Source organism: Pogoniulus pusillus, chromosome 39, assembly GCF_015220805.1.
Source record: "Pogoniulus pusillus isolate bPogPus1 chromosome 39, bPogPus1.pri, whole genome shotgun sequence".
In the NCBI taxonomy this organism is placed as follows: Eukaryota; Metazoa; Chordata; class Aves; order Piciformes; family Lybiidae; genus Pogoniulus; species Pogoniulus pusillus.
In genome coordinates, this window is record NC_087302.1 from 7,915,886 (window position 1) to 7,939,823 (window position 23,938).

The window sequence follows — 23,938 nt, forward strand, 5'->3', positions numbered from 1 at the left end:
TTGGGGAAGAGGATGCTGGGCAACGATTTGCCTCCTCCTCTGGTCTGCTGGTTGGGTGGAGGAAGAAGTAGGAGATGGGAGGGAGCATCTTGCCCATGATCACAGAATGGTTTGGGCTGGAAGGAACCTTAAAGCTCAGCCAGTTTCAAACCCCTCTCAGGGGCAGAGACACCTCCTGCTAGCCCAGATTGCTCAAGGTCTCATCCAGCCTGGCCTTGAGCACCTCCAGGGAGGGGGCAACAACCTGCCCACTGCTGGGGGGAGGAAAACCTTGCCCATGGACAGGACTCCCAGACTGGTTTTGGTGGGAAGAGACCTTCAGAGCTCCTCCAGTCCAGCCCCATGCACTCAGCAGGGACATCTGCAGCCAGAGCAGGCTGCTCAGGGCTCCAAACAACCTGAGCTGCAGTGCTGCCAGCCACTTTGCTCCTTCTCCCACCTCTCTGGGCAACAAGAAAGTGAAGGAGAGAAGGAGCTGTGGACAAGCAGCCACAGTCTTGCCCTTCAGACTGGCTTGCAGTACCATCAGGCCTGATTTATGCCCAGCAGAACCGAGGGTGAGAGCTCCCTTTGGCTCTTGGAGCTCACAGCAAGATGCTGGGAGGCAGAGATGGTGCAGGGAGGCTGCTGGTCCTGTGTCCCTGGTGGGGAAGGGATGAAGATGGCACTTCAGAGTGGTGCCCTTGATGAAAAGCTTGCTCACAGGTAGGGAGAGACATGGAGCTGGAGATGCCAACCTTTCCCTAGGGAGAGCCACCACCAGGTCCCTCAGTCTGGGCCCCAGCTAACAGTGCCTCTGGGCTCTGGCAGGGGCTCAGCAGCCTGGACAGAGAGCCAGTGGAGCCACTGGGACCTGGCTCTGACCCCTAGGACTGCTGCTCAGCAGACACTTGCTGTGCCCAGGTGCTGGACATCTCTACCCAGAGGCTGGTGAGGCCTCGTGGAGGTGCTCTGGGAGGTGATGAAGTCTCCCTGGAAGTGAGGACACAGCCAGTGATGGCCACAGCCCAGCTCACCCCAGCTGCTGCCTGCAAGGGAGGGAAGTCAGAGGTGGGCTCCTGAGAGCTGAACCAGGGCTGTGCTAGGGCTGGAGGCTCCACAGCTTCCCTGTTTGTCCCTCTGGGACATCCAAAGGAGTGGCAGGAGGAGATGATCACCGTGGCAGTGACTTTCCTTCAGCAGAGCATCCCATGTGCCAGGAGTAACCCCAGGGGAGCACTCCTGACCCCCACCACGGGCCCCAGACCCTTCCACCCTCACACTGCCAAACCACCCTCACTTCAGAGGTCCTCCTGCCACCCAGCACCTGCCCACAGAGCACACTGCCCACAGAGCACACTGCCCACAGAGCACACTGCCCACAGAGCACACTGCCCACCCCACCAGCACCTGCCCACAGAGCACACTGCCCACCTCACCCAGCTCCTGCCCACAGAGCACACTGCCCACAGAGCACACTGCCCATGGAGCACACTGCCCACGGAGCACACTGCCCACCTCACCCAGCACCTGCCCACAGAGCACACTGCCCACCTCACCCAGCTCCTGCCCACAGAGCACACTGCCCATGGAGAACACTGCCCACGGAGCACACTGCCCACGGAGCACACTGCCCACCTCACCCAGCACCTGCCCACAGAGCACACTGCCCACAGAGCACACTGCCCACCTCACCCAGCTCCTGCCCACAGAGCACACTGCCCATGGAGCACACTGCCCACCTCACCCAGCTCCTGCCCACAGAGCACACTGCCCACAGAGCACACTGCCCACAGAGCACACTGCCCACCTCACCCAGCTCCTGCCCACAGAGCACACTGCCCACAGAGCACACTGCCCACTTCACCAGCACCTGCCCACGGAGCACACTGCCCACGGAGCACACTGCCCACGGAGCACACTGCCCACCTCACCCCACAGCCCTGCCTCAGAGCAACCCACAGCTGCTGCCCCCCCCAACCAAACAACCCCCCCCAAGGACCCAACCACCTCTCACAACATCTCAGCCAACCTCTCTCTGCTGCCTGCTGCCAACCCTGGTGGCAACCTGAAGGTTATCTGGGGGTGTCCACAGCTGGAAACAAACCCTACAGGAGATACAACAACAACAACAACAACGAGGAGGAGGAGGAGGAGGAGGATGGTGACAACAGCAGCACCTCCTTGTGCTCTGAAGAGGGATGGTTGATTGTGCTGGCTGGATTAAGGCCATGGCTGCCCCAGCAGACAGGGAGGGCGGCAGCAGGAAGCATGGTTTGGCTTCCCACCTGGCTCCAGGTCCTTCATCCAACCATCAGCTGCTTCCAGAAAGAGATTCAGGCTGGAGCTGCACATGAAGCAGCCCCAGGGAAAGACACTGAGTGCCTCTGGTTCTCCCTGCCCCCCGCTGATGAGCCCGAGGGGGGGCTGTGAGGAGGGGTCCTGCCTTTTGGCCAAGGGCGGGTGGAGGAGTCCTGCCCCTCCTGCGGTCCCTTCCTCCCGATGTCACCTTGCGGATGGGTTAGGGTTTGACGGGGGGGGAGGGGAGGGGGTCTTCATCTTCATCTTCCTCACGAAGCCATTTTCCTGTTGCCTGGACAAGCAGGGTCCACTCCCCAGTGACCTCCTCTGCTGGTGGGGGTGGGCGGGCAGGCGACCCTCACAGTTCGGACTCGGGGGTGCTGGCCAGCAGGTAGCCGCTGCCGTAGCGTCCGTTGGGGGCACTGCTCAGCTCCAGCGGGGAGTTGCTGCCCGGCCCCAGGTAGGAGCGGTGCGTGGGCATGGGGGATGGGGTCTCGCTGGGCACTTTGCTCAGGATGAAGCGGGTCTCGTCGTTGTCTTCCAGGTTGGAGATGTCCTTCATCATCCTGCCCTTCTTGTAGGTGACGGAGAGGGCGTTGGAGCCGTCTGACACCAGGTGGAACTGCCGGAGGATGAAGACCAGGGGCAGGGGCAGGGATGCCAGCAGGATCAGGGAGATGAGGATAGCCATGGCCCAGGTCGGGTAGAAAAGGAACTTCTCTGCAGCCTGGAAGAGACAGAGGTTGGAGTCCAGGGGCTGCTGGAGCAGAGGTGGTGCACACCAGGGGCAGCCTCTCCTGAGCGCCAGGCAGCTCCTGCTGCCTCCTGCCAGGCTCTGCCCTGGGGAGACCCCACCTGGAGTACTGCATCCAGTTTGGAGCCCCTGGGATGAGAGGGACATGGAGGTGCTGGAAGGTGCCCAGAGCAGGGCCAGCAGGGTGAGCAGAGGGCTGGAGCTGCCCTGCTGTGAGGACAGACTGAGGCAGTTGGGGCTGTGCAGGCTGGAGAGGAGAAGGCTCCCAGGTGACCTTCTGGTGGCCTGCCAGGATCTGAAAGGGGCTACAAGCTGGGGAGGGGCTTCTGAGGCTGTCAGGGAGTGACAGGAGTGGGGGGGATGGAGCAGAGCTGGAAATGGGCAGAGTCAGCCTGGAGGTTAGGAAGCTGCTCAGCACGAGGCCATGAGCTGCCCGTGGGGCTGGCAGTGGGGGTGGCAGTGGGGGTGACTGCAGGGGTGGCAGTGGGGCTGGCTGCAGGGGTGGCATGGGGGGGGGCGTGGGGCTGGCTGCAGGGGTGACTGCAGGGGGGGCAGTGGGGCTGGCTGGGGGGGGGCAGTGGGGCTGGCTGCAGGGGTGGCAGTGGGGGGGCCATGGGGCTGGCTGCAGGGGTGGCAGTGGGGGGGGCCGTGGGGCTGGCTGCAGGGGTGGCAGTGGGGGGGCCGTGGGGCTGGCTGCCCGTGGGGCTCACCTCCTCCCGGATCCAGGCGCTGTAGCCCGGGGGGCTGACCCCCAGCTGGATGATGCTGGCAGTCATCAGCACGGCCATGCAGATGGGGGACACATACTTCCAGGTGTAGTAGTAGAACTGGTAGGGCCTGAACCCCAGCATCTCTGTCAGCTCCTGCATGAACCTGCCGAGGAGAAGAGCTGAGGCCATGCTGCTCCCCACCCCCCCAGTGAGGAAATCCCTCCCAGGGGTCCCCCTTCTGGGTCAACACTCGAGGCAAGGCCTGAAGAAGAGTGTGGCTGATCCACCTGTGTGTCCCTCAGGAGTACAGGAGTGGTTGGGAATATCCTTCAGGAAAAGGCTGTTTGACTCTTGGCCACCCTTGCCCTGGCCAAGCCACCAACGACAGATGCTGGGGGGGGCACGATCCTCTTCCAGAAGGACCTGGAAAGCTCAGCCAGAAGGATAAGCAGAGGACTACAACCAGTGAGGAGGACCCAGCTGAAGGACTTGCCCCTGGGGCTGGGTTCCACCCAGGGCAGGGCAGGAAAGCCAGGCTGGATGAGGCCCTGAGCACCCTGATCCAGTGGGAGCTGTCTCTGCCCAGTGCCAGGGAACGTGGACCTGGATGACCTCTGAGGTCCCTTCCCACCCAAGCCTCTCTATGAGTCTTGTTGTGGCCTTGCAGTATCTGAAGGAGGCTGCAAGAAAGCTGGGGAGGGACTTCTGGGGCTGTCAGGAAGTGATAGGACTGGGGGGGAATGGAACAGAGCTGGAAATGGGCACAGTCAGCCTGGAGGTGAGGAAGAAGTTGTTCAGCCTGAGGGTGGTGAGAGCCTGGCAGGGGCTGCCCAGGGAGGTGGTGGAAGCCTCATGCCTGGAGGTGTTCAAGGCCAGGCTGGCAGAGGCTGTGGGCAGCCTGCTCTAGTGTGAGGTGTCCCTGCCATGGCAGGGGGTTGGAGCTGGCTGAGCCCTGTGGTCCCTTCCAGCCCTGACTGATTCTATGGCTCTAGTTGGAGATGTCCCTGCTGGGTGCAGGGGCTGTGATGACCTCCAGAGCTCCCTTCCAGCCCCAGGCACTGAGTGGCTCCAAGATGTCCCTGCTGGGTGCAGGGGGTTGGACAAGATGACCTCCCTGGAGGTGTTCAAGGCCATGTTGGATGAGACCCTGGGTGACCTGCTCTAGTGTGAGGTGTCCCTGCCTATGGAACTGGGTTGGAACTGGCTGAGCTTTGAGCTCCCTTCCACCCCTGCCTGGTTCTATGGTTCTCTTGCCTGGGAGGGGGGAGAGCATCCTGCCTCTGCCAGGCATTGGCTCCATCAGAGGTGACCACAGGACCTGCTGGGGGGAGAGCTCCTGCAGGGCAGAGGCTGGAGGAGGGTTTGGGGCACAGCAGCCTTACTTCTTGGTGCCATAGATCCAGGCCACGGCCACGTTCTCCAGGATGACCACGACGGTGAGCGGCAGCGTGGCAGAGTAGTCATCAAACATGGTGACAAAGTAGTTCCCCGAGCGCTGCACGAAGATCAGCCCCACCAGGAAGGCAAAGATGCAGCAGCCAACTGTGGGCAGCCAACAGGCAGGGGGAAGGGAGGAAGGAGAACGAGGTGTCCAGCTCAGAAGGTGTCTCTGAGATGATGGAGCCCAAGCCTGAGCCCAGCCCCGCCAGGGCACTGCCAACCCACGGCCCTCAAAGCCACAGCCCCCTGGGCTGGAAACAGCTCCAAGGGTGAGGACTCCAGCACTGGCCTGGGCAAGCCTCACAAGGAAGAGATTGTTCCTCATGGCCAACCTGGACCTGCCCTGGGGCAGCCTGAGGCCATTTCCTCTCATCCTGTCCCTTATTCATTGAGAGCAGAGCCCAACCCCAGCTGGCTCCAGCCTCAGGTCGCTGCAGAGAGCAGTGAGGTCTCCTCTCAGCCTCCTCTTCTCCAGGCTGACCCCCCCCCAAAGCTGCTCCTCCCCAGCCCTGTTCTCCAGACCCTTCCCCAGCTTTGTTGCTCTCCTCTGGACCTGGCTCCAGCCCCTCAATGTGCTGCAGTGAGATGTGGTCAGCAGAGCCCCCCCGGGGGGACCAAAGCCTCCACCAGCAGCTCCATTCCCTGCGCTGGCAGGACCCAGACGCCCACCCTGCTGCGGGCAGTGGGGACCCTTCCCCCCTCCCCCGGAGGACGCAGGAGGAGAGCCCTCACCTGTGAACACTTCCTTCCGCACCTTGAAGGTGTCGATGATGGGCGTGGTGATGCCTGACATGGTCCCGATCATGCTGCCCAGCCCCAGGTTGATCAGCATCAGGAAGAACATCACAGACCAGAAGGGGGAGGCTGGGAAGTGAGTCATGGCCTCTGTGAAGGCGATGAAGGCCAAGCCAGTGCCTTGCACCGACTGTGCAGGGGGGAGAGAGGACAAGAAGGTGAGAAGGAACACGTCAAGGACGCAGCCTGCAGCCCCCCAGGTCTCTCCCATGGCTCCCTTCTGAGCCTTGTGGCCAAGAGGGCCAGTGGGGCCCTGGGGGGCATTAGGCAGTGTCCAGCAGATCCAGGGAGGTTCTCCTCTGCCTCTACCCTGCCCCAGGGAGACCTCATCTTGAGCACTGCCTGCAGTTTGAGGCTACCCAGCTGAAGAGGGACAGGGATCTGCTGGAGACAGCCCCAGGGAGGGCTGTGAGGATGAGGAGGGGACAGCAGCACTGCCTGAGGAGAGGCTGAGGGCCCTGGGGCTGAGAAGACTGGGAGGGGATTGAATCAATGTCTATAACTGTCTGAGGGCTGGGGGCAGCAGGGGGGGACAGGCTCTGCTCACTGCTCCCTGGGATAGGACAAGCAGCAGTGGATGGAAGCTGCAGCACAGGAGGCTCCAGCTCAGCACAAAGGGGAATTCTTGGCTGGAAGGGTCCCAGAGCCTGGCACAGGCTGCCCAGAGAGGTTGTGGAGTCTCCTTGTGTGGAGCCTTCCCAGGCCTGTCTGGATGTGTTGCTGTGTGCCCTGAGCTGGGTTGGATGCTCCTGCTCTGGCAGGGGGCTTGGGCTGGATGAGCTCTTTGGGTCCTTTCCAAGCCCTGACATCCTGTGCTGGAGAGCAAACCCCAGCTGGTGCCCCAGCCTGGCAGTGCTGATGACCCTGCTGGGCCTGCCAGGCTGAGACCTCACCCCCAGCCCACACAGGACCACAGCCTGCAGGGGAAGACCACAGGGACAGGGCAGCTGCACCCCTGGAGGGGTCTCTGCAAAGAGCTTTTCCAGCTCCAGGCGCCAGGAGCGGCAGAAGCAGAGCAGCAGCTGCCGGGAAGAGGGGCAGGAGCTGCTGCTGCTCCCGGGCTGGTACCTTGTTGAGCTCATCCTCCAGCAGGCAGGCGTCCAAGCCCAGCTCCTTGAAGTGCCCCTCGGTGACCGTCATGATCACCCTGTACATCTCGCCGTAGTCCTTGGCCGTCAGGTGGGAGAAGTTGACGTGGGGTGGGATCAGGTCGTGGCTCAGCACATTGCTGTTCAGGTAGCCCAGGATCTTCTCAGCGTTCCTGAGGCAGAGGAGAGCCTCAGCACCCCGGGAGGCTCCTTCCTCCCCAGGGCAGGGCCGTGGGAGCTCTGTGCCCCAGGCAGGATGAGCCTCCCCTGGCTCAGGGCACCAACCAGAGCGCCCCTGGCCAAGGTGCAAGCAAACGCTGCAGCAGGGCCCGTGACAGAGGACACAGCTGGGGAGCCACCGGGGACTGGGGCTCCCTGTGTGTCCTCCTCAGGCTTGTCTACTGCCCTGAGACCCCACACAGCAAGGTCAGGACGTTTGTGCAGGAAGCTTGAGGTCTAAAGGCTCCAGCTGCTTCTGGGGGCCACCAGACCTCCCCTCTCCTGCCACCAGACCTCCCCTCTCCTGCCACCAAACCTTCCCCTCTCCTGCCACCAGACCTTTCCCTCTCCTGCCACCAGACCTCCCCTCTCCTGCCACCAAACCTTCCCCTCTCCTGCCACCAGACCTCCCCTCTCCTGCCACCAGACCTCCCCTCTCCTGCCACCAAACCTTCCCCTCTCCTGCCACCAGACCTCCCCTCTCCTGCCACCAAACCTTCCCCTCTCCTGCCACCAGACCTTTCCCTCTCCTGCCACCAGACCTCCCCTCTCCTGCCACCAGACCTCCCCTCTCCTGCCACCAGACCTCCCCTCTCCTGCCACCAGACCTCCCCTCTCCTGCCACCAGACCTTTCCCTCTCCTGCCACCAGAGCCACCACAACCAGCAGCCTCCAACCCCTTCCCCCCTCGACCAGAGCAATCCTCTTACTCCACCACACATTTCTCGTTCATGATGTTGGCCTTGAAGCCCAGCACAGCAAACACCACCAGGGTGGCCAAGACAGAGGTGAAGAAGTTGATGAAGGAGACGAGGGTGGCATCGAAGTGGCAGTTGTTGTCCTGCTTGTTGTAGCTGGAGAAGGCAATGACCCCTCCAAAGCCCAGCCCCAGGGCAAAGAACACCTGAGTGGCTGCCTCCCGCCACACCTGGGGCTCCAGCATCTTGTCCAGCTTGGAGGGGAGACAGAGGGAGAAGGAAGTTTGCTTTGGTGGCCTCACAGCTCAGCCCAGAGCAGCCAGGAGCCTGGGGGGCAGCCCTGGGCATGCTCTGAGCTACCACCAGCAGCTCCAGGCCCTTTTTTCACCTCTTTCCCACTGAGGGGAAACTGAGGCAGGTGAGGTTTTGACCCAAGCATGTCTCTGGGTTCTCCAGCTGCCCTCAGAGCCCAAGCTGGGTGCCCAATGTGCTGGTGCAAAGCCCTGCTGGCTCCCAGCAGACCACCCAGCTGCCCTGGGGAGCTGCATCCCTTTCCCCCCACCCAAGGATGTGGATCTCCATCTTCCTCCAGCCACCTCCTGCCTCAGGAGCCTGTGGAGCTCTCCAGCTCAAGCCTCTTGCCTGGTGGCTTTGTTTAACCTCCCAGGCCCCACGACCACATCCTCCCTCTCCTTCCAGCCAGAGCTCCAGGCTGGAGGCCTCCGAGCATCATTCATCAAGAGCTCATAATTAATCTCTCCTAACAGCCTCGCTGGCTGAGCTGATCCATCTACATCTCTGCCTAATTAATCCATTAGCTGCCTAATTAATGGAGGCATCCCACCCGCAGAGCTTTTGCTGCCAGCCAGCATCCTCCAGTGGAGTCTTTCCATGCATGGCTTGGGGCACCCCCACCCCAGTGTCTGGGCACCAAAAGGGCACAGAGCAGTGCCAGAGTGGTGGCTTTGGCCATACCCTGAGCTGATGCCACATCAGGGTCTCTGAGGGAGTTTGGGGTTGGTGCTCTGGGGTTTTTGGGGGGGAGGAGGGGCTGAGGAGAACAGAAAAGAGAGTGTGGGCAGCCAGGGGGGAGGAGCTGCCTGGAGGCTGCTGGGCAGGGGGGGTCTCACCTTGGGTGTGAACATGTGCATGATGCCATCCACCGCCCCGCGCAGCAGCAGCCCCCGCACCAGGAAGCAAACCAGCACCACGTAGGGGAAGAGAGAGCTGAAGTACATCACCTGCACGGCAGGGGCACGACAGCAGCGTGAGCTCCACTGCCACCTCCTCAGCCAAACCCAGGATAGCTCAGCAGAGGGGCAGAAGGGAAGGTTACCCCCACCCAAATCGAGGTTTACTCCCCCAGGCAGTGCAGGGCTGAGCTGCAGATCCCTTGCTGCAGGACCTCCAGCTGCAGGACCCCCAGCTGCAGATCCCTTCCTGCAGGACCCCCAGCTGCAGGACCCCCAGCTGCAGATCCCTTGCTGCAGGACCCCCAGCTGCAGGGCCCCCAGCTGCAGGACCCCCAGCTGCAGATCCCTTGCTGCAGGACCTCCAGCTGCAGGACCCCCAGCTGCAGGACCCCCAGCTGCAGGACCCCCAGCTGCAGGACCCCCAGCTGCACCAAGCCCAGCCCAGAGCCCTGCTCTGCAGCATTCACCCTAAACCCTACCCCAAAGCACCACATCCCAACCACCCTGGAACACAGCCAGGCTGGGGGGCTCCAGCACCCCCTGGGCAGCTCACCCCAGTCCCTGACCATCTCTCCTGGTGTCCAATCTGAACCTCCTCAGCCTGAGGCCATTCCCCCTTGTGCTGCCTGCAGCTCCCTGTGAGCAGAGCCCAGCAGCAGCCTCTGCAGTGTCCCTCCAGGTAGTCTCCAATAGCCCCAGGGCAGGGCAGAAGAGCCTGGTCCTGGCTGGAGGCTTCAGTGGAGCTTCTCTCTTGGAGGAGAGAAGAATGGAGCAGCTCTTAGGAGGAGAGCCTAAGGGAGCTGGGGCTGTGCTGCCGGGGAGAGAGGAGTCTGAGAGGTGACCTCCTCAGTGGCTCTAAAGATGTGCAGGTGAGTGCCAGGGGGCTGGAGCCAGGCTCTGCTGGGTGATGCCCAGTGCCAGGCAAGGGGCAGTGGTGGAAGCTGAGGCAGAGGAAGCTTCATGGAAACATGAGGAAGATTTTTCCCCTGTGAGGGTACCACAGCCTGGCACAGGCTGCCCGGGGGGCTGTGGAGTCTCCCTCTGGAGATGTTCAAACCCTGCCTGGATGAGTTCTGTGACCTGCTCCAGCTGATCCTGCTCTGCCAGGGGCTGGACTGGATGAGCTTTGGAGCTCCCTCCCATCCCCTGACATCCTGTGACCCTCTGAGCTCCCTCCCATCCCCTGACATCCTGTGACCCTCTGAGCTCCCTCCCAGCCCCTGACATCCTGTGACCCTCTGAGCTCCCTCCCAGCCCCTGCCACTGTGATTCTGCCTGGAGGTCAGACCCCAGCCAGGCCCAGGTGGCCCTGAGCCTCACCTTCCCTGAGGACTGGATGCCCTTGATCATGGCCAAGCCAACGAGGCTCCAGGCCACCAGCAGGCACAGAGTCATCTTCCAGTTGAGGCCCCCACTCTCCGAGATGGAGCTGGAGATGTCCAGGGTCTCGCGGTACCAGAAGTAGGTGGTGGCAGAGCTCCGCTGGCACTCAGCCTCCACAACTGCAACCAAGCAGAGGCAGGAGGCCGTGAGGGGGCTGGGGGAGAGCCACCAGCACCTCACAGAGGATCAGTCTGCAGAGGAGAAGGCTCCCAGGTGAACTTGTTGCAGCCTTTCGTTATCTGAAGGGGGCTACAAGAAAGCTGGGGAGGGACTTTGGAGGCTGTCAGGGAGTGGCAGGACTTGGGGGGATGGAACAGAGCTGGAAATGGGGAGACACAGCCTGGGGGTGAGGAAGAAGTTCCTCAGCATGAGGGTGGTGAGAGCCTGGAACAGGTTGCCCAGGGAGGAGGTTGAGGACCCATCCCTGGAGGTGTTTCAGGCCAGGCTGGCTGAGGCTGTGGGCAGCCTGCTGCAGTGTGAGCTGTCCCTGCCCATGGCAGGAGGTTGGACCTGGCTGATCCTTGTGGTGCCTTCCAGCCCTGCCTGGTTCTGTGATTCTAATGGCAGAGCCCTGCAGGGCTGGGCACAGGAGCAGGAGTTCCTGAGGTTCATCCCCAGCAGGAGAAGAGCCAGGCCAGGAGGCTGCTGTCAGGGGAAAGTTGGATGCTGAGCAGGAGAGACCTCTGCATTTGCTGCAGCAGCTCCCAGTGTGTCCCAGGGAGGTGCTCAGAAGCTGTCAGACACTGTGAGCTCCATCAGCACCTCAGCTGGGCTCTGGGGGAGCTCTCAGGTGAGCCCTGCCTGGCTCTTTCTGTCTTTTTTCACCCTCCTGGGTCAGATCCTGGCCCCAAGCATCGAGGCAGCCTGGGGGGCTCAAGCTCTGGATGCCCAAAGTGACATCAAATCCCATCAGAGAGGGCAGATCCAGAGGGGGATTCATGGGAAGCATTTGCCCAACTCAAGGGAAACCCTGGAGGTGCCCAGGGCCAGGCTGGGTGAGTGCTTGGGCAGCCTGCCCTGGCAGGAGGTGTCCCTGGCCGTGGCTGGGGGGGTCAGAACTGCCTCAGCTTTAAGGTCCCTTCCAACCCCAACCCGTTTTATGATCTCCATCTGACCAAAGCAGCTGGACTGGAGAGGACTCAGTGCTGCAGGAGCCACCTCAGCCTCCAGCTGCCCCAGCTGCAGTGGCTACAGGTGCTGGGTGTCCCCAGTGCCCCCTTCCCCTGGCAAGTGCTCCTCCCACGCCAGTGCCCATCCCTTACCGGCCACGGAGCCGTTCTTCACCAGGGGGCACTCACTCCAGGGCAGAGGGTACTGGAAGGACTTGAAGAAGTAGAAGATGCTCCAACCAATGATGACATTGTAATAGAGACCAACGAAGAAGCAGACCTGGGGGGAGGCAGGAGGACAGGCTGAGACATCACAGGGCAGTGACACTGTGCCCAGCACCTCCCAGGGGGCAGGGACAGGAGGGCAGCAGAGCTGCTGGGAGAAGGGGTCCAGGGAAGGGTCTGGAGAGCAGGGCTGGGGAGGGGCAGCTGAGGGAGCTGGGGGGGTTCAGCCTGGAGGAGGCTGAGAGGAGACCTCACTGCTCTCTGCAGCTCCCTGAAGGGAGGCTGGAGCCAGGTGGGGGTTGAGATCTCCTCCTTAGTATCAGGTGCTAGAAGGAGAGGACCTGGCATGAAACTGTGCCAGGTTGGAGCTGAGGAAACACTTCTTTGCTGTGAGAGTGCTCAGGGACTGGCACAGGCTGCCCAGGGACTGGCACAGGCTGCCCAGGGAGGTGGTCAGGAAAGGTTTGGCCATGGCAGGTGGGGACAGGGTTTGGTGGCCATGGTGGGGCTGGGTTGGTGTTGGCCTGGATGACCTCAGAAGACTTTCCCAGCCCAAACAATTCCAGGATTCCCTCCCAGCTGGGAGCTGGAAAACCTCCCCTTGACCTCCCCAAACTCCACATGAGGCTCCTCGAGGTTGGCTTCCAGCTCACCCTCCCCACTTCACAGCCTGCTAATGCAGCCACTCCGAGGTGGGCACCCAGCAGCAGGCAGGGGAGCACTCACCAGGCAGCTGGCATAGCCAATGCCCCCCAGGCGGGGGCAGATGTAGTTCCAGACCCCGATGCTGCCCCGGCGGATCCTCTGCCCCACTGCCAGCTCCAGGAAGAAGAGAGGGAGCCCAATGATGATGAGCAGCACCAGGTATGGCACTAGGTAGGCACCTGGAAGAGGAGAGAAGGAGGATGGGTGGGCAGGGATGGGTGGGCAGGGGCAGGCAAGCAGCTCCCCCAGCTCTTCCCTGGGGTCTGAGCACAACCAACCCCCCCACCCTGCACTGGCACAGCCACCATGGGCACCCCACGAGCAGCAGCATTCACTGTGCCACCAGGGGCAGAGCCAGGTCCTCTGGCAGGGGTGGAAACGGCTCCAGCTTAGGCCCCCAGTAAATCTCTGCCTAATGGAGGAGGCCAGAGAGGAGTCAGCAGCTCCTGAAGCGTGACCAAGGGAGCGTGGAGGCTGCGGTGAGTCAGGCTGCAGCACCCAGCTGCTGGATGGCTCCAACCTCCTGCCGAGGGCTGAGCACCAGGCTCAGCACCACCTGCCCCTCCTGCAGCCAGCCAGAGGCACACACCAGGCCTGGCTGTCCTGGGCAAATCCCCAGCTGGGAGTCACACCTCAGTGGCAGTGAGACCCTGCAGGAAGGACACTGAGAGGCTGCAGCAGGTCCAGGGAAGGGAAATGAAGTTGGGGAAGGGTCTGGAGAGCAGGGCTGGGGAGGAGCAGCTGAGGGAGCTGGGGGGGTTCAGCCTGGGGAAGGGGAGGCTGGGAGGGGACCTCACTGGATGGGGCACTCAGTGCCATGCTCTGGTTGATTGGACAGGGCTGGGGGATAGGTTGGGCTGTCTGAGCTTGGAGCTCTCTGCCAGCCTGCCTGATTCTCTGATGCTCCTTCTCTCCCCGAGAGGAGACTGCAGCCAGCTGCGGGCTGGGCTCTGCTCCCTAGAAACAAGAGCTGGGGCAAGAGGAAATGACCTCAAGCTGCTCCAGGGCAGGTTCCAAACCCTCACCTCAGAGCCCCAAACCCCTCATCCCACCCCCCCAGGACCCTCACCCCAACCCACAGCACGGCAGGGCTCCCCTTCCCCGAGGCTCGCCCCCACCCCTGCCCCTCTCTCACCTCCTCCGTTCTTCTGGCAGAGGTAGGGGAAGCGCCAGACGTTGCCCAGCCCCACGGAGTAGCCGATCTGCGCCAGGATGTACTGCAGCTTGCTGTTCCAGGCCGGGCGGCTCTCGGCCTCCAGCTCCTCCTCCCCATCCTTCTGCTTGTCCCAGGGCTCGCCGGCCACGTTGAGGACGCTGCGTTTGTAGTCCAGGGGCTCCTCGTGTGCCAGCAGGTCTGCCACCGACTCGGTGACATGCTCGCTGCTGTGCTCCCGCTGCGTCACTTTGCTGTTCTTCGGCATCGGGACGGACGCAGGGCGGGATGCAGGCAGCGCTGGAGAGCCCCCGGGGAACGGCAGCTGCCCGAGCTACAGCTCAGCCCTCACCTCCTCTTCATCGGCAGCGGCTGGGCACAGAAGGGGGCACGGAGTTGGCTCTGCCTTACCTGCGGGGAGAGGGCATCGAGTCGGAGGGGGCTGGGGTTGGGCATGGGTTGAGCTTGAGTTTGAGCTTGGGTTTCAGTTTAAGCTTGAGTTTAGGCTTGGGGTTGGGTTTGAGTTGAACTTTGGGGTTGAGTTTAGGCTTGGGGTTGAGTTTGGGTTTAAGTTTGGGGTTGAGGTTGAGATTAGGCTTGGGGTTGAGTTTGAAGTTAAGCTTGGGGTTGAGTTTAGGCTTGAGGTTGAGTTTGGGTGCAAGTTTAAGCTTGGGGTTGAGTTTGGGGTTGGGTGCTGCAGGAAGGAAGCAGAGCACTGCTGCAGGAGGACAGCTCAGAGGATGGCTTTGTAGAGTGGCAGCCAGAGGAGGGCAGCCAGAGGATGGCTTTGTAGGAGGGCAGCCAGAGGAGGGCAACCAGAGGATGGCTTTGTAGGAGGGCAGCCAGAGGAGGGCAACCAGAGGATGGCTTTGTAGGGGGGCAACCACAGGATGGCAATCAAAGGCTGTCAGCCAGAGGAGGACTTTGTATGAGGGCACCCAGAGGAGGGCTTCAAAGGACATCTCACCCTTACCTGCCCCCCCGGGGATGCTTTTCTCTGCCCCTGCCGGGAGCTCTCCCTCCGCCAGACCTGGTTCCTAGTTGAAAAGCTATTTTTGGCCGTCGGCTGCCTCCGTTGCCAAGCAACCCTGTGGGCTCCACATCTTTCCTGGATCCAGCTCCTCGGGAGAAGCTGCTCCAGTGCCTCTTCCAAGGGCTGGCCCCAGCAATGTTTCATCTCCTAACGAGGGCTCATTGACGGCAAACGCCGGCGGCTGCGGCGCGGCAATTACCGGCACGCGGCCGCCCGGGGCTGCAGCCTCCGCAGGCAGGACGGGCACAGAGGGTGGTGGAAAGGCCTCCCCAGCAGCCAGCAGGTCGCTGGGATGTACATCCGTCGTGGATCAGGTTTTGTATAGATTCAGCTGGACCTGACTGGATCAATCCCCTTGAGACGTTTGCTGCACTGCCTCGGCCCCTTCCGAGCCAGCCTGGCACAGACCTGCCGCAGCACTCGGCCTGGGGTGGGGCCTGGAGCCTCTCTTTGGGTCAGGGATAAAGTGTGGAAGGCTTCACAGCCCCTGGCCAAGCCCCCAGGGCTCAGTGCCCCATGGTGAAGGTGCCCAAATTGCTCTCCTGGCACAGCTCAGCCCCTTGGGACAGCGCCTGGGAGATGCCCAAGCTCCACAGAAGGTGGTGCGGAGCCAGCACAGGGGGGCAGAAGAGACCCAAGCACATCTCTCTCTCTGGATCTCTACCTCATCCCCTGCTCTACCTGCAGAAGAGGAGAGCTCGTTGCTGCCTGCAGCTGCCTGCAGGGAGGCTGCAGCCAGGTGGGGTTGGGCTCTGCTGCCAGGCAGCCAGGGACAGAAGAAGGGGACACAACTTCAAGCTGTGCCAGGGCAGGTTCAGGCTGGATGTTAGGAGGAAGTTGTTGGCAGAGAGAGTGATTGGCATTGGAATGGGCTGCCCAGGGAGGTGGTGGAGTCGAGGAAGAGGAGGAGGAGGAGGGTGGTCAGCTGATGATCAGGAGCTTTCCAGGCCAGAGACAGGAAGCCTTTGTCACTGACAGATGGAGACTCTGTTTACTGAGCCCTCCTGACCTTGATTTTCCTCCCATGCCCTCTTTTGCCCTTTCTCCACGGGAGGCAGTTTGGGCTCCCCCAGCTCCTACCCACCTTCACTCCTGCTGCTGTGCACCAGAGGTGGTTTGGCACCAACCACCCCAGGTGGAGAGGGACCACTGGGCTGTGCCCAGCAGCAGGGACCACTTTCTGCTGGGGCTTCTGGGGGTCACCTGCGGGCAGCAAACAGCCCTCACTGCTGTACAGTGAGGGTGCTGAGACCCTGCAATGGGAAGTGCTGAAGCCCAGGCTGGATGGGGCCATGAACAACCTGGGCCAGTGGGAGGTGTCCCTGGAGCTGGATGATCCTCAAGGTCCCTTCCAATCCAACCCTAGGATTCTGTGACCTTCCTGACCCTCTTCTGCTCACAGCCCCAAAGCTTCTCACTGCAGATGTGGTGCCCTTCAGATGGTCTTTATGATCCCTTCCAGCTCAGCCCATGCTGCGGTGAGAGGACACCCAGGGGGAGGCATCACTGAGCTGGCCCTGTGCAGAATGCAGCTCCTCATCTGCCCCCTGCTCTTCTCCCCCTGCCCCTCGTCTCCCCCCCTGCTCCTCATCCCAAGGTTTCTCCTTGCATGGAATTCCCTCTTCCATGGTCTCCACATTTAACCCCTTGCAGTGCAACCACCATCCCTGAGCCCTGCCCCTGTCCCAACCTCTCTGGCTGAGCCCAAGGCTCCTGACTGCACCAAGTGACCACCTCCTGCCCATCCTTCCCCAGCTGAAGTGACACAGAGGTGGCCTTGGCCGCTGTGTCCTTTGCCACTGACAGCTCAGGAGCTGTTCAAAGCCACCTGGCAGTGGTTTGCTGTGGCACAAGCTGGGTTTACCCCACCCAGGGAAGGGGCAGAGGTGGACAAGCTGCTGCTCTGCTGCACCCAGGGGGTTCAGTCCCTGCCAGGGTGCTCCCATCAATCCCAGCTGCAGGAAAAGCTGCTCTTTGGCCTGACTCAAGTTTCAGTCTCAGGCTGCCCCAGGGGAGGTTTAGGTTGGACACAAGCAACAATTTCTTGCCCTTGAGGCTGCCCAGGCCTGGACCAGGCTGCCTGGGGAGGTGGTAGAGTCCCCAGCCCTGGAGGGGGTTTGAAAGCCATGGAGCTGTGGTGCTGAGGGCCATGGTCTGGTGGTGCCCTGGCACTGCTGGGGGCAGGCTTGGACTCCATGGCCTGAAAGCTCTTTTTCAACCTAAACAATCCACCTCTGGGAGCCAAAGGCACCAACAACCTCCTGCCCAGCCCTGCCAGCAGCACCACTACTGATCCAGAGGGGTGGAAAGCTCCAAGCCCCACGTCCTGCCCTGGCACATCCTTGCTGTCTCGGGAAGGTGGCTGGGGAGTGATAAAGGAGGTTGGAAAGTTGTCAGCAAAGCTTTCAGCCCAGCCCGGGGAGCAGCTGCTGGGGGTTTGCAGCAGCCTCTGGGGACAGCAGCCACCGGCAGCAGACATGGCCCAGGGCTGAAGGACAGGCGTGGGGGAGGGGGAGCTGGGGGGGGGGTGGATATCTCCTCTCCCGTGTCCAAATTCTACACTCAGCTGCGTCTACGAAGGGGAAACTGAGGCAGGGGATAATAAAGGCAGGTTGAGACTGGGTGAATAAAATTAAGGTGCAAGCCGTGGGGGACTCTGTTGGGCCCTCCCCAGCTGTGCTCAGCTTCCCAGCAAGCCCCTGGCAGCTCCTAAAGGAAAGGGGAAAGATGGTCCCGGGGGAGCAGTCAGCTCCAGCAGGGCACATCCAGCTCCCTCCAGCCCCACACCAGGGCACATCCAGCTCCCTCCAGCCCCACACCAGGGCACATCCAGCTCCCTCCATCAAGGTCACAGAGCCCAGAAAGGAAGGAAAAGCAAAGGGACCAGAGGCTCAGAGGGATTTTAGGGGGTGGAAGGCCACTCTCTGCCTTGATATCAGGATTGGAGCATCAAATTGCATCTCCTCATCCTCCTAAACAGGGAAACCTTGCAGCCAGGGCCAGGCTGATGATTCAGATGTGGAGATGGAGAAGGGGAAGGGAAGGAATGGATCCAAGGTCACCCAGGAAGCTGGAGAGCCTGGGAAGGAGAGGGGGAGGAGAGGAGCAGGCATCACTCCCAGCATCCCTCTATGCAGTGAAGGGAAGGAGCTTGGGATGCACATCCCAGCTCCAAGAGCTGACCAGGAGCAAAACAGCTCCAGCCCCCTGTGTGCTGCACCTCAGGGCCAGCAGCTCCTGGGGGATGGGAGAGGGATCACCCACACAGAGGGGATCCCCTGGGAGTATCCCACCCTCAAACCCCACAAGAAACCAAGGGCAGGACCCTCCCAGCAGCATCCAAACCTCACCTCAAAGCCCCAGGGAGCGATTTCTGCCCAACATAGAAGCATCACAGCTCTGAATCCTCCCCAGCCCTGCCCTGAGGACCCTCCTGCAGTCTCTGCCACCCAAACCTCCCTTCCACCACCCCAGGCCAGGCCAAGATGCCTCCATCTTAAATCTACTCAAGCAAGCTGCAGCTTGCTCCTCCTCTCTGGCTCCACGGAGAAGGCTTCTGCCATCTGGGCCCATTAGGGCTGCTCCCTCTCTCCTCTGTTAATTAGCAGCAGGTTTTCAGCACCCTGTGGAGAGGACACAAGCTGGGCTCAGTCACAGCAGCTGAGCTGCATCCCAGCATCCTCCCACCCTTGCAGCCAGGAGTGGAGAGGCAGAGACGTTGGAGAGGGTCAGCACAGAGCAGCTGGGAGAGCAGAGGGATGCCTGAGGACGTGGGCACCTGCAAGAAGCTGCTGGAGCATCTCTCCTGTGAGGACAGGTTGAGAGAGTTGGGGCTGTGCAGCCTGGAGAAGGCTCCAGGAAGACCTTAGAGCAGCCTCCAGGACCTAAAGGGGCTCCAGAAGAGCTGGGGAGGGACTTTGGGCAGACCTGGAGTGACAGAACAAGGGCCAAGGGCTCCAGCCTGGAAGAAGCTGGATTTAGGTTGGACACTGGGAAGATTTTTTCCCCCCAGGAGGGTGCAGGGAGCAGAGCAGCTGTGGAGGCTCCAGCCTCAGAAGTGCTCCTGGCCAGGTTGGATGAGGCTTTGAGCAACCTGCTCTAGTGGAAGGTGTCCCTGCCTGTGGTGGGGGCTTGGATTGAGAGGACCTTCAAGGTCCCTTCCCACCCAAACCCACTCCATGGCTCTGTGAGAAGCTCTGCCGGGAGCCGAGCGCCCGACCCCGATGTGGGTTCAGAGCAGCTCAGCAGCACAACCCCAGCACGACCCAGCCAGAGGTGCTGGAGGTGCTCAGCACCACCTCCCTGCCGTGCAAGCAGCCCAGGCCCACTCCAGCATCGTGCCACAGGAGCAGTTCACGTTGCTGATGAATCAGAGCTGCCTCCGCTTCTGCCTTTGCCACCTCCCCGAGCGGCTCTCGCCGGCACAAGAGCCCAGCTGGTAAAAATAAAGCCCTCAGCTCCCCTCCAGGCACGGAGGGGTGGAGCTGCCTCAGCCACCACCACCCCCCCTGCTCCACCCCACGTTCCTCACCTCCCCTCCCAGCTAGAATCACAGAACCAGGCAGGGTTGGAAGGGACCACAAGGAGCAGGCAGTGCCAACCCCTGCCATGCCCAGGGACACCCTACCCTAGAGCAGGCTGCACACAGCCTCAGCCAGCCTGGCCTCAAACACCTCCAGCCATGGGGCCTCAACCACCTCCCTGGGCAACCCATTCCAGCCTCTCACCACTCTCCTGCTCAACAACTTCCTCCTCACCTCCAGCCTCACTTTCCCCACCTCCAGCTTTGCTCCATTCCCCCCAGTCCTGGCACTCCCTGACAGCCCAAAAAGTCCCTCCCCAGCTTTCTTGTAGCCCACTTCAGATCCTGGAGGCCAAGCTCAGGTTTCCCTACCCCTCCCCGTGGCAGGTTGGCATCTCACAGCGAGGGTGGGTTGGGTTTTTTCCCTCTCTAGGTGCCAAGGAACCTTCAGAAAGGGCATTCTGAGTTCTTTTTTTTGCTGGTGGGTCAGGAGCCAGACACAACAGCCCGGGGGGGAGGGGGAGCCTTGGCACGGGGGCTCGTCACGACGTGTACCAGCTCCTTGATTCACCACATTTGGGCTCCTTTCATCTCTCATTTAGCATCCTGCAAGCACACAGCAGCGGCAGTAGTGTGGCACCAGATCACAGCCAGCCCTCGGCTGATGCCTTCGGGGCTCTGCTGGATTCACCTCCTGATCCTTCTCCAGTTACATCCTCCTGAGCCCCTCTGAGCTCCTCAGCCTGGAGGTTAAGTGGAAGAGCCCCAAATCAGTCTGGGTGTACCCTAAACACTGCAGCCAAGGGGCACAGAGCCCCAAATCAGTCTGAGTGTACCCTAAACAAGGCAGCCAAGGGGCACAGAGCCCCAGACCAGTCTGGGTGTACCCTAAACACTGCAGCCAAGGGGCACAGAGCCCCAAACCAGTCTGAGTGCAACCTAAACACTGCAACCAAGGGCCACAGAGCCCCAGACCAGACTGGGTGTACCCTAAACAAGGCAGCCAAGGGGCACAGAGCATTGCAGTCCTCCTGCAAGCTCTGCTCAGATTCATGGAGCTGCTGCTAGGTTTGTCAACAAAGCAGCCCAAGGGAGAGCCAGGATGGGGTAAAAGCAGAGCTGCTGCTGCTGCTCCAGGGGTGAAGAGATGTGCCTGGGTCAGCATCTGGCCCTCGTGACTCCACTCCAGCTCTGCTCTGCCTCCACATTCCCCACTCGGTGTAGCTCCACGCTGCAGACCAAACCCTTTCGTTCCTCTCGACCTCAGCAGAGCCACCTCTGCTTTCTCCCAGAGCACAGACCCACATTTGCTTCCCTCTTCCTGAAGCACAGCACCAGCCATGTTCCTTGACCTAGTCCTGACACCTCTGGAGAGATACTGGGCAGGAACTCTCTGCCCTGCCCAGAATAGCTCTGCTGCCGTGCAGGCGTTTCGGGTTTTTTCCTAGCGAGCCCTGAAATAGTTGCATCAGCTCCTGCTGGATCCAGACCTCAGGTGCCTCAGACGAGGCAGAGCCCAAGAGGCAGAAGGATTTCACCTTCTGGGTCCTTCAGAAAGAGCTGGGATCGGATTTCTGAGCTGCTCAAAGCTCCCCCACGTACCCCAAGCGATGCAAAGCTGCCCCTGGCAGAGGTGCCAGCCCCAGAGGGGCATCTTTGGCCACATCCAGAGATGCAATGAACACACAGGAGGAAGATAAGGACTCTCCACACCCAGCCCTGAGAAATACACAAGGCCAGGACCCTCAGCCCCATTCTTCTGCCCCAAACCAGTCACTGACCTCCCAGGGAGCAGCAGGAGAAGAAGGGAAAATAACACCCCCCGGAGCTGGGGGGCCAGGAGCAGAACATCCCTCACAGCCCAACCCCTTCTCGGCTCCCAATGTTATCGTCAAGGTCACCCTGGCAGCTGCATTTCTGCCCACCCTCGGGCAGCAGCTCCGAGGGGATGAGGCCCCCACCAAGCTCAGCCCAGTGGCCAGTGCCATCCTCCCCTCAGTGCCCACCCCCAGCCTCTCCGGGCTGGCTGAAGCTGTCGCTGATGTCCCCTTCCAGCCGTCGGTGACACCACCCTTAGGGCCACGCCTGATGCCTCCAGGCTCGTGTCCCTCCCTCAGCATCTTGTCCTCCTCCCAAATAAAGGGGGGGGGGGTGGGAGGCGAGGGAGTGGGAACACAGCAGCCAGAGAGACCCTCCTAGGGCTCGGGGGAGCGAAGGGAGCTGCCCTCACCCCGGCACTGCGGAGGCTCCGGGGAGGGTGGAACCGAATCGGTCTCGGGAGGGGGGGAAATGGCCAGGTCCTGGCAGGAACCGACCAAAGCCTGGGAAAGCCCGAGTCGATCCCAGGAGAAACAGACCAGATCCTGTCAGGAACGGATCAAATCCCGGGGAGGGCGGGGGGGGGACACAACCTGACAGCATCCTAAGAGGAATTGACCTGATTGTAGGCAAAACCCGATAGGATCCCGTCGGGAGCCGATCCCGGGGAAGATCGAACTCGATCCTGGGAAGAATCCACCAGATTCCGAGAGAAATTGACCCGATCCAGGAGAAACCTCCCGGATCCAGACCGCAACTGAGCCGATCCCGAAGGAAAAGCGCAAATCGCCCATCCAAGCTGCCCAGGTCCTTCCCCCCTCCCCGGTAGCCACCCCGCGGTGCTCGGCGGTTACCGCTCCGAGGTTCTCGGTGTTGCAGCGCGGAGGGAGGCGCCGAGGCTCCGGCGGAGGAGCAGCTGCGGCGGTGCCGGTGTTTGACGAGCGGAGAGAGAAGGTGTGTGTGAGGGGGGGGGTGTTGGTGGCCGCTTCCCATCCGTTTCTTTCCCCCCCTCCACCGCCGCCACTCCCGCCCCGTTGGCGGCTCCGCTCGGTGGCTGCGCGCTAGGGCTCGGCACGGCCCCGCTCGCCTTCGCCTGGGGTTTAGGGGTGGGGAGAGGTAACTTCGCCTCCCGCCCCTCCCCTCCCCACTTCCCCCCCCCCAAAAAAAATAAAGGAGGAGAAGCAATAAAAAAATCCACTCAGCTAAATAAATAATAAAGGCCACGAGCCCCTGACGCAGGCTTGAGTCAGCGGAGCCGCACGTCAGAGCCGGGGTGCCGAGTGCGCCCCCCCGGGCTGCGCACCCCCCGGGCCCCTGAGCTGCGCCCCAACCCCGAGCTGCGCACCCCCAGGGCCCCTGAGCTGTGCATACCCCCGAGCTGCGCACCCCCCCCCCCACCCCGAACTGCGCCCCCACCTCGAGCTGCGCCCCCCCCCCCCCCGAGCTGCACACCCCCAGGCCCCTGAGCTGCGCCCCACCCCGAGCTGCGCACCCCCAGGCCCCCCGAGATGCGACCCCCCCCGAGCTGCGCACACCCCCCCGGGCCCCGCCACTCCCGAGGGCATCTCTGCGCTCAGCACCTCCCGTCAGGGGCAGCAGCGAGGTGCCAGCAGCAGAACCTCCCTGGTGACCCACCCCGGAACGAGAGCGTTGTGGGGATGTTCAGCCTGGCCTTTTGGGGGTGTTTCGGTGCTCAAAGGGGGTGGTAGGAAAGCTGGGGACAGACTCTGAGCAGGGCCTGTGGTGACAGGGCAAGGAGTGGTGGTTTGGGACTGAAAGAGGCAGAGGCAGAGTGGAGAGAAGGGAGAAATGTTTGGCACTGAGGGTGGGGAGAGCCTGGCCCAGGCTGCCCAGAGAGCTGGCAGCTGCCCCCTGGCTGGCACCACCCCAGGCCAGGCTGTGTGGGGCTGTGAGCAGCCTGCTCTGGCTGCAGATGTCCCTGCTGAGTGCAGGGCTTGGACTGGAGCAGCTCTGAAGGTCTCTCCCCACCCAGACCAGTCTATGAAAAAGGACAGCCTCAGAGGTACCCTCCTGGTCCCTGCTGTGGCTCTGCCCTGGCCAACTGCCAGCCCCAAAAGGGCATCTTTGGCCACATCCAGAAATGCAATAAACACAGGAGGAAGGTAAGGACCCTCCACACCCAGAGAGCTCTAGAAGGGAGAGATTTGGTCAGCCCTCTCCTGCAAGGGTAATTTCATCTGTCAGAGGAGTCACCTTCCCCCAGGGACAGCAAGAGGCAGGAGGAGCAGCCAGAACCCAAATTCTGTTCCCTGTAGCTCGGGTGCAGATCTGAAGCTCAGCCTCTGGCCACACCAGCGCTGAGTGCTGACCCAAAGCCTGCTGGCACTCAGAACCTCCAGCCCCAAGCCTGGGTTCAGAGGACACCACATCCCCAGCCACTGCAGTCCCCTCTCATGCTAAACCTGAGCCCAGCCTGGAGCAAAGCTGAGCTTGGGGCATAAACCAACTTTGGAGGAGGAAGTCTCTGCAATCATCAACTTACCTTCGGTGCTGATGGTGAAGTCCTGCAAGGAAAAGCTTCCCACTCCACATCCCAACGAGATGCAGTGGCACCAGGGACTTCGGCAGGAGAAAACCTGTGCCCCGAGAGCTCTTCAGGGCAAGGAAGCCCCAAACCCAGCTCCTCAGGCTTAACCTATCACAGCCATCAGGCTGCTTTGATGCAGGAGCCAGGGGGTGGGAACAGAGAGCGCAGCGCAGCTGCAGAGCCCAACCCTCCCCTCTCAGAAAACTCCTAATTGGGTTAATTGGGCAAGGCAGAGGCCGACAGATTGGCTTACTGGTGGGGACAA

The 23,938-nt window shown here is 61.7% G+C and overlaps 1 protein-coding gene across 2 annotated transcripts; it reads right to left on the reverse strand.

Moving 5' to 3' along the window:
- Positions 1 to 1,976: 1,976 nt before the first annotated feature.
- On the reverse strand, positions 1,977 to 23,726 carry SLC6A17 (solute carrier family 6 member 17). Of its 2 annotated transcripts, none has more exons than XM_064173480.1 (12): positions 23,629 to 23,726; positions 13,735 to 14,163; positions 12,621 to 12,778; positions 11,823 to 11,949; positions 10,498 to 10,679; positions 9,115 to 9,225; positions 7,997 to 8,238; positions 7,048 to 7,240; positions 5,917 to 6,109; positions 5,127 to 5,286; positions 3,745 to 3,907; positions 1,977 to 3,007 (listed from the first exon to the last, which is right to left on the reverse strand). In XM_064173480.1, the coding sequence occupies exons 2-12, from the start codon at positions 14,018 to 14,020 to the stop codon at positions 2,639 to 2,641; spliced, it is 2,184 nt and encodes a 727-aa protein (XP_064029550.1). In that variant the 5' UTR covers positions 14,021 to 14,163; positions 23,629 to 23,726; the 3' UTR covers positions 1,977 to 2,638. The 2 variants fall into 2 exon arrangements, with proteins under 2 accessions (XP_064029550.1, XP_064029549.1); XM_064173479.1 differs by lacking the exon at positions 23,629 to 23,726 and adding an exon at positions 21,980 to 22,296.
- Positions 23,727 to 23,938: the final 212 nt, after the last annotated feature.

Excerpts from the sequence above, each read along its gene's own strand:
- SLC6A17 (XM_064173480.1), bottom strand. The coding sequence starts at position 14,020 with ATGCCGAAGAACAGCAAAGTGACGCAGCGGGAGCACAGCAGCGAGCAT. Across the intron at positions 11,950-12,620 it reads TTGGCTATGCCAGCTGCCTG|GTCTGCTTCTTCGTTGGTCT; the intron begins GTGAGTGCTCCC and ends GCCTCCCCCCAG. Across the intron at positions 9,226-10,497 it reads GCATCCAGTCCTCAGGGAAG|GTGATGTACTTCAGCTCTCT; the intron begins GTGAGGCTCAGG and ends CCTGCCGTGCAG.